Source organism: Babylonia areolata, chromosome 33 (genome assembly GCF_041734735.1).
Source record: "Babylonia areolata isolate BAREFJ2019XMU chromosome 33, ASM4173473v1, whole genome shotgun sequence".
NCBI lineage: Eukaryota > Metazoa > Mollusca > Gastropoda > Neogastropoda > Buccinidae > Babylonia > Babylonia areolata.
This window is the reverse complement of record NC_134908.1, coordinates 7,078,510-7,088,142: the sequence shown is the minus strand read 5'-3', so window position 1 is coordinate 7,088,142 and position 9,633 is coordinate 7,078,510. Positions and strand designations below refer to the sequence as shown.

Below are 9,633 nucleotides of genomic sequence, written 5' to 3'. Positions count from 1 at the left end.
ACCACCACCACCACCGCATTAACAATATACACAACAACAACAGAATCAAACAGGAACAACCACCACCACCGCCACCACATTAACAACAAACACAACAAAAGCAACAAAATCAAACACCAGCACCAGCACCACATTAACAACAAACACAACAAAAGCAACAAAATCAAACACCAGCACCACCACCACCACCACCCCCACACCCTCCCCACCTGACAGAGAAGTGACACTCCGTGGCAGTGCCGTCCAGGAAGGACACCAGACAGTACTTGGTGTCGCTGACCGACGTCGGCACCTTGATGTCCGGCAGCAGTCCTTTCAGCAGCAGATCCGAACCCGGCCTGGGGACCCAGTTCACCTGTGACACACACACACACACACACACAGTGCAGCAGTGGCCCAGTGGTTAACTTGACAGGTGCAACAGCTGCGAAGTTCTTCTTCTTCTTCATAAAACTGGGACATACCTTTTTTCTTTTCTTTTTTTTTCTTTTTGTGTGTGTGTGTGTGTTTTCCCGGACTTTCTTGGGTTGACCACCGTTTTATTTTGTATATAAATTTAACTCTCTCCATACGAACGGCGAAAGAGACGACGTTAACAGCGTTTCATCCCAATTACCGTCATCAAAATATTGCAAGCGGAAGGCTCTTATACTGAAGAGGTGAATGTTGACAAAGAATACCACAGTTCTGACGACGGAAGCTAATGGTTGGCTCATTCAGACACCCACTGGACATCCGAGGGGTCTGTGTAGAGGAGAAGAGAGGACTGGCCGTACTGAGTGAGTTAATACGACAATTCAGAATAGATGGAAAAGAAAAAAAAATACATAAAAAGATTTTTTTTTTTTTAATCTGAATACAGTCAACATTAACAATAACAGATGGAAGTCATAAACCCAGCATTCCATAACTATATCATGGTAATCAATAGCAATTATGGAATAAATCACCCATACAAGAAAAAGCATACAACTTTTCATTTACTGAATCAAGGCATGTGGAAAAATAAGTTAACATCATTTTATCATTTGTTATTGGGGTTCATTGTTGGAGACTGATGTCAGGAAAAAACTGACAGCCGCATCCAAATTTTGCACTTGCTTAACTGAGCCAAGGAAAACTGGGACATACCTAGTACCTATGACATTGACCATTCCACCAATTTTTTTTTTTTACAGACACATTCATGCACATAAACCTGGGACACGTCTCTGAAATTGACCATTCCATCGATTTTTGGTCAAAGGATTAAAAAAAAAACCCCCAAAACCCCCACCACCTGAGCATAATTATTCATACATATTACAAAACAGGCATACAGAAGCAAAAACTGCCAGCATGCACCTCAAATGTCCTGCGCACGAAAAGAAAAAAAAAGAAAGAAAAAAACCACCCTCAGTAAGAATGAGTTTTGTGTCGGCAGATTCATGGGGGGCTGTTGTTTGAGGGACGTGGTGGCGGTCTCCACTCTGGGAGGGACGCTCACTCAGTCTGGCTCCGCGACTAAGCCATTATTGTCATTAGTAGGGGCCTTAGCAGGTGGTGTCCTAAGTACGTTAAAAAAACAGAAAAGGCACCACTGAACACCACCGAAGTGACTCAGCAGCAGTGCAGGGTCTCTTCTGGTGTGTGGCCTCCTGGCGACCTAACATCAATGGTTCCCTGTGGACTCCCGACGCTGGAACTGCGAAGGACGAACCCGGGTGTGGCCGTGTATGGGGGAATCTAAATGAGCAGCATGGGAGTAATGCCACTGAAACGGTGCAGATGATGAGGCAGCAAAAAAAAAAAAGAATTGAGTTTTGATAAAAGTCCAAGATTTGTCCAGACTCTGTAGGGCAAAACATTCTTTATAAAAAAAATTCCAGCCCAGGAAATGGTTCTAATAATATCCTTCCAAGAATTTCCAGCTCCGGAAATGGTACCCCCCCCCCACCCCCTCCCCCACTCCAAGAATTTTCCAGCCCAGGAAATGGTTGTTATCCTTCCAAGAATTTCATGCTCTGGAAATGGTCCCCCCCCACCCCCCCAAAGACTTTTCCAGCCCTGGAAATGGTTCTCTCATCCCCCCCCCCCACCCCACACACACAAAAAGACTTTTCAAGCCATGACAATGGTTCTCTTATTTTTCAAAGACGTTCCCAGCTCTGTACTCTCTCAATTTTTCCAGACAACCCTGACTCTGAATAAACTCTGAGAGAAGAAGAAACAATTTACATATTAGATGAAAATATTTCCCTATATTTTCATTGTGAGTCCTGAACAGGTGCATTCACACACACACACACACACACACACACCGTGAATGTAAGAGACACAGTGCCCAAAACAACATACAGCAGACATTGGTAAACACCCCTAAAACACTGAATGAATTGAAAATTGTCCATCTGAAGAAAAACACAAAGATAACTTTGACTGATGTACGCCTGATATCTGGCTCAAATTTTGTCTTCTGATGTCATGTTGTACTTTCCATGCAATTGAAGATGTAAAAAAAAAACAACCCCAAAACCCAAAAGAAGAATAGAAAGGAAAAAAAAAAAGAAAAGGGGAAAAAATATGATGAAGGACCCTAAAAGAAAACTTTAAAAAAAAAAAAAAAAAAATTTAAGTGGGGAAAAAATAGGAGGTTGGAGGCCCCCCCCCCCCCCCCCCACACACACACACAAAAAATATATATATAACCACTTCTGAGAGAACCGCCTCCCTGTCTCTAGTCACAGTACCAGACTCCGGAACCAACCTTCACTTTGCCGGCGATCTTGTCGGTGACTGTGATCTCACGGTCCGCCTCGTCCAACAACTTGAAACCTGAGGAAGACCGACGTTAACAGACAACACACAGAGTGGTCACGCTCTTCACACACAAGGTACGCATCTCCAGGTCAATGCTGCTTGCGCTACCAACTCAGCTAGCACACAGGTAAATGAAAAAGGTACAGACGGGCGCCATAGCCGAATGGTTGAAGCGTTGGACTTTCGATCTGAGGGTCCCGGGTTTGAATCACAATGACGGCGCCTGGTGGGTAAAGGGTGGAGATTTTTACCATCTCCCAGGTCAACATATGTGCAGGCCTGCCAGTGCCTGAACCCCCTTCATGTGTATTCGCAAGCATAAGTTCAAATACGCACGTTAAAGATCCTGTAATCCATGTCAGCGTTCGGTGGGTTATGGAAACAAGAACATACCCAGCATGCACACCCCCGAAAGCGGAGTATGGCTGCCTACGTGGTGGGGTAAAAACGGTCATACACGTAAAAAGCCCACTTGCGTATATATGAGTGAACGTGGGAGTTGAAGCCCACGAACGCAGAAGAAGAAGAAGAAGAAGAAGAGAAAAAGGTACACTGGAACAAGCCCATACACTTCCTCCAAAAAAAACCGGAAGCTACAGGTTTGTCCTTGTCAAACAAATCATTTGACGTGTGCACACAGCAGCAAAAATTACAGAAAGAAATGTACAAATACAAATTAGCTTCAATTCAGGACTGGCATAGTCTTTTTATCCTGGATATGCTAAACAGAATATACGGACAATACACAACAAACACTTCGTTGACGCCATGGTTTTTTGACTCACTTGTGTAAACAAAGTGAGTCTATGTTTTAACCCGGTGTTCGGTTGTCTGTGTGTGTGTGTGTGTGTGTCCGTGGTAAACTTTAACACTGACATTTTCTCTGCAAATACTTTGTCAGTTGACACCACATTTGGCATAAAAATAGGAAAAATTCAGTTCTTTCCAGTCATCTTGTTAACAATATTGCACCTCTGGAATGGGCACCAAAAAATTTAAAAAAAGAAGCCTAATTATATGCAAACTGCATTTACAGTTATATTTATATTTTTTGTATTCTCTAAACTTGGCACTTTGACCTCACAAGTGAGTCTTGAAGGGCTTGCCTCTCTTGTTTTGACTTGAAATGAAAGAACAATGAGGTCAGGAGAGTAAATGATTACCAAACAATAGAGTGGTGACTCTCTTCATACACATGTTATTAACTCTCTCCATAAGAACGGCGAAAGAGACGACGTTAACAGCGTTTCACCCTGATTACCATCATCAAAATATTGCAAGCGGAAGGCTCTTATACTGAAGAGGTGAATGTTGACAAAGAATACCACAATTCTGACGACGGAAGCTAACATCTGGACATCCGAGGGGACTGTGTAGAGGAGAAAAGAGGACTGGCCGTACTGAGTGAGTTAAGACATCTGGGTCCACACAGGTTTATACGAGGCACAGGAAGTTCAGAGCCACTGTGATGTCAGGGTCATGCTCTTCAAAACATAATTACACTGGATAAAGTTCATCCTAATAATTATGTCAATATGTGTGGGCATTCGCCACTGGAAAGAATAGACAACACTCAAAGGGCAAATATTTGTCAAAGGTTGCGCATGAACATTTGTGCTCACCTGCAGAAGAAATGCAGATTTTATGTGAAAAATCATCATCACCACCATCATCATCATCATCACCACCATCATCATCATCATCACCATGGTATCATCATAATCACCATCATCATCATGACCATCATCATCATCATCATCATCACCACCACCACCATCATCATCACCACCACCATCATCATCATCATCACCATGGTATCATCATCATCATCACCATCATCATCATGAGTAGAAGAAGAAGAAGTAGAAGAAGAAGAAGTAGAAGTAGAAGTAGAAGAAGAAGAAGTAAGAAGAAGAAGAAGTAGAAGAAGAAGTAGAAGAAGTAGAAGAAGAAGTAGAAGTAGAAGAAGAAGTAGAAGTAGAAGAAGAAGAAGAAGAAGAAGAAAGAAGAAGAAAGAAGAAGAAGAAGAAGAAGAAGAAGAAAGAAGAAGAAGAAAGAAGTAGAAGTAGAAGAAGAAGAAGAAGTAGAAGAAGAAGAAGAAGAAAGAAGAAGAAGAAAGAAGTAGAAGAAGAAGAAGAAGAAGTAGAAGAGGAAGTAGAAGAAGAAGAAGAAGAAAGAAGAAGAAAGAAGACAAGACAGGCACAGTAGCCGAGTGGTTAAAGCGTTGGACTTTCAATCTGAGGGTCCCGGGTTCGAATCACGGTAACGGCGCCTGGTGGGGTAAAGGGTGGAGATTTTTCCGATCTCCCAGGTCAACATACGTGCAGACCTGCTAGTGCCTGAACTCTCTACCGTGTGTGTACGCACGCAGAAGATCAAATACCCACGTTTAAGACCCTGTAACCCATATCAGTGTTCGGTGGGTTATGGAGACACGAAAATACCCAGCATGCATGAACCATGACAGAGTCATCAACAAGTCGATGTTGGTCGTGTAATGGAAAGAAAAACAAAAACGATAAACCAAGGTCCCGTGTGCAGCACGCACTTAGCGCACGTAAAAGAACCCACGGCAACAAAAGGGTTGTTCCTGGAAAAATTCTGTAGAAAAATCCACTTTGATAGGAAAAACAAATAAAACTACACGCAGGAAAAAATTCAAAAAAATGGGTGGCGCTGTAGTGTAGCGACGCGCTCTCCCTGGGGAGAGCAGCCCGAATTTCACACAGAGAAATCTGACGTGATAAAAAGAAATACAAATACAAAATACAAAAAATTAATTAAAAAAAAAGAAAGAAAAAAAAAGAAAAGAAGAAGCAGGAGAAGAACAAGAACACAAAGAAGTACAAGATCAAGAAGACAGAAGAACAAACACAACGAGAAAGAAAGAAAGAAAGAAGAATCCCCCACCCCCTCAACCCAACCCCCCCCCCACCCCCCCACACCCTGACACACCAACTCACTCAGTCCAGTGATGACGTCGCCGACGGTCGAGGTGATTTCCATGTCGTCAGTCACCTGGACGAGTTCCGCACCGCCGCTCTTGCGAAACACCTGGAGAACGCTGGCACGACCGCTGGGCTGAACCCACAGCTTTCTCTCCACCGTCGGCACACCCTTCTGGTTCTGGTGACAGAAAAACGTACAAATCAAGGGTTAAAGGCCCCGCCCCATAGGAGGCAACCATGGCGGAATGGGTTGGACATTCGACTCACAGTTACTTGCTGCAGCTCAAACAAGGGAACGCAAGCAGTTACCTGATAACCTCTGTCATTCTGATTCCCTCGCATCTTTTAAATCTCGTCTCAAAACTCACCTTTTCCCTCAGCAGTAAGTTCAATTGTGGCAGGTCCACTTCCTTTGCGTCAGCTGTGCTTGACTATGTGTGTATACATATGCATGTGTACATAACTACATGCATGTATATGAATGTGTATTGTGTGTGCGTGTGTTTATGTAAGTTTGTGCCCGCCTATGTGTGTGTATGTGTTAGGGTAGCTGTTAGATACACATGTAAGTTAAAATGTATGTATGCAGCGTGTGCGTGTGTGTGTGTAGTCACATTCTAGTGTGTGTATGTAACATAGATATAATGTTTTATGTTAACAAAAGCGTTTTTGTAAAGCACCTAGAGCAGATTTCTGGATAGTGTGCTATATAAGTATCCATTATTATTATTATTATATTCAATACAATCTGTCAGCTTCTATCTAGAACCTAGCTTTACAACCAGATACCTGCAGCTCAAACCAGGGAATACAAGCAGTTACCTGATATTCAATACAATCTGTCAGCTTCTATCTACAACCTAGCTTTACAACCAGATACCTGCAGCTCAAACCTGGAATACAAGCAGTTACCTGATATTCAATACAATCTGTTAGCTTCTACCTAGAACTTAGCTTTACAACCAGATACCTGCAGCTCAAACCTGGAATACAAGCAGTTACCTGATATTCAATACAATCTGTCAGCTTCTATCTAGAACCTAGCTTTACAACCAGATACCTGCAGCTCAAACCAGGGAACACAAGCAGTTACCTGATATTCAATACAATCTGTTAGCTTCTATCTACAACCTAGCTTTACAACCAGTTACCTGCAGCTCAAACCTGGAATACAAGCAGTTACCTGATATTCAATACAATCTGTTAGCTTCTATCTAGAACCTAACTTTACAACCAGTTACCTGCAGCTCAAACCTGGAATATAAGCAGTTACCTATACTTCAAACCTGGCAATGCAATCGGTTACCTGACGATGCAGTCAGTGACCTGGAGCTCAAACCTGGCATTACAATCAGTTACTTGACAATGCAGTCAGTTACCTGGAGCTCAAACCTGGCATTACAATCAGTTACTTGACGATGCAGTCAGTTACCTGGAGCTCAAACCTGGCATTACAATCAGTTACTTGATGATGCAGTCAGTTACCTGGAGCTCAAACCTGGCATTACAATCAGTTACTTGATGATGCAGTCAGTGACCTGGAGCTCAAACCTGGCATTACAATCAGTTACTTGACGATGCAGTCAGTTACCTGGAGCTCAAACCTGGCATTACAATCAGTTACTTGACGATGCAGTCAGTTACCTGGAGCTCAAACCTGGCATTACAATCAGTTACTTGACAATGCAGTCAGTTACCTGGAGCACCTGGCAATGCAATCGGTTACTTGACAATGCAGTCAGTTACCTGGAGCACCTGGCAATGCAATCGGTTACCTGACGATGCAGTCAATTACCTGGAGCTCAAACCTGGCAAGACAGCCAGTTACCTGCTGATACAGTCAGTTACCTGGAGCTCAAACCTGGTATTGCAACCAGTTACCAAGCAATACAATCAGTTAGGTATCAGTTACCTGGCAACACAAGTCACTTACCTGGCAATACACTCAGATACCTACCTGGCAATACGCTCAGAACCAAGCAACACAATCAGTTACCTAACAATACAGTCAAATACCTCAAACCAATATTTGTACTTGTTGTATTTGTATTTCTTTTTATCACAACAGATTTCTCTGTGTGAAATTCGGGCTGCTCTCCCCAGGGAGAGCGCGTCGCTATACTACAGTGCCACTCATTTTTATTGCATTTTTTCCTGCATGCGGTTTTATTTGTTTTTCCTATCGAAGTGGATTTTTCTACAGAATTTTGCCAGGAACAACCTTTTTGCGGATTTTTCTACAGAATTTTGCCAGAAACAACCTTTTTGCTGCCGTGGGTTCTTTTATGTTCATACTGCACACGGGACCTCTGTTTATCGTCTCATCCGAATGACCAGTGTCCAGACCACCACTCAAGTTCTAGTGGAGGGGGAGAAAATATCGGCGGCTGAGCCATGATTCAAACCAACACACTCAGATTCTCTCGCTTCCTAGGCGGATGCGTTACTCTAGACCATCACTCCACATCCAACAATCAGTTACCTGGCTATACAATCAGTAACTGGCAACACTGTCAGTTACCAATCGACGCAATCGGTTACAAACCAACACAGTCAGTTACCCGGCAACACAGCCAGTTACCCGGCAGCACAGCCAGTTACCCGGCAGCACAGTGAATTACCTGGCAACAGTCAGTTACCTGGCAACATAGCCAGTTACCTGGCATCACAGTCAGTTACCCGGCAACACAGTCAGTTACCCGGCAACACAGTCAGTTACCCGGCAACACAGTCAGTTACCTGGCAACACAGTCAGTTACCTGGCAACACAGTCAGTTACCAACCAACACAGTCAGTTACCCGGGAACACAGTAAGTTACCAACCAACACAGTCAGTTACCTGGCAACACCGTCAGTTACCAATCGACGCAATCGGTTACCGACCAACACAGCCAGTTACCAATCGACGCAATCGGTTACCGACCAACACAGCCAGTTACCCGGCAACACAGTGAATTACCTGCAGCTCAAACCTGGCGGTCAGACAGGTGGTGGCGGTCAGTTTCTTCAGACAGATGGGCGCGGTGGTCAGCGTGGCCACACCCGTGTTGCTGGTGTTCACCGTGCACATGGGCACACCTGGGGCGTCCACCACCTGCGCAGGGGGAGGGTGGGGGTGGGGGTGGGGGGTATCGTCATGGTGATGATGATGATGAGGAGGATAAGAATAATGATTAACAGTCCATTGTTATAGTTTTGTTGAATGGAAACGGGGTTTGTAGACATTTCACCCATTCATTTCAGTCTTCTTTTTTGTTTTTTATATTCAGTTTGATCATCTGTTCCCAAGTTTGTAATGTCTATGTTTGTGCCTCTTCTTCTGCATTCGTGGGCTGCAACTCCCACATTCACTTGTATGTAAATGAGTGGGCTTTTACATGTATGACCGTTTTTTACCCCACCATGTATGCAGCATACTCTGCTTTCGGCGAAGTGCATGCTGGGTATGTTCTTGTTTCCATAACCCACCAAACGCTGACATGGATTACAGGATCTTTAACGTGCGTATTTGATCTTCTGCTTGTGTATACACACGAAGGGGGTTCAGGCACAAAGCAGGTCTGCACATATGTTGACCTGCGAGATCGGAAAAATCTCCACCCTTTACCCACCAGGTGCCGTTACCGATATTCAAACCCGGAACCCTCAGGTTTAAAGTCCAACACTTTAACCACTCGGCTATTGCACCTGAAAAAAAACAAAACAAAAAAAACCCCAAACAAACTACTCATCAAAACCTTGAAAACTTGGTTGTATTTTAGGATCACTGTCAAGCAGATTTTTGAACTTGTTAAGACTTAATGCTGTTTTAATGTTAGTGTTCAGATTGTTCTAGTGCTTGATAACTTGATTAGTAAAACTGAACTTATGGATGTTAGTATGTAAT

At 43.5% G+C, this 9,633-nt stretch overlaps 1 protein-coding gene across 1 annotated transcript in view; it reads right to left on the bottom strand.

The window, feature by feature from the left end:
• The window catches only part of LOC143276851 (structural maintenance of chromosomes flexible hinge domain-containing protein 1-like), a 60,450-nt gene that overhangs the window by 8,110 nt on the left and 42,707 nt on the right, over positions 1–9,633 (bottom strand). The window contains exons 25-28 of the mRNA XM_076581507.1: positions 8,707–8,841; positions 5,763–5,925; positions 2,747–2,814; positions 210–355 (exon numbers count right to left, since the gene is read on the bottom strand). Of these exons, the coding sequence (XP_076437622.1) occupies positions 210–355; positions 2,747–2,814; positions 5,763–5,925; positions 8,707–8,841 (512 nt within the window). The remainder of the gene's footprint in view (positions 1–209; positions 356–2,746; positions 2,815–5,762; positions 5,926–8,706; positions 8,842–9,633) is intronic.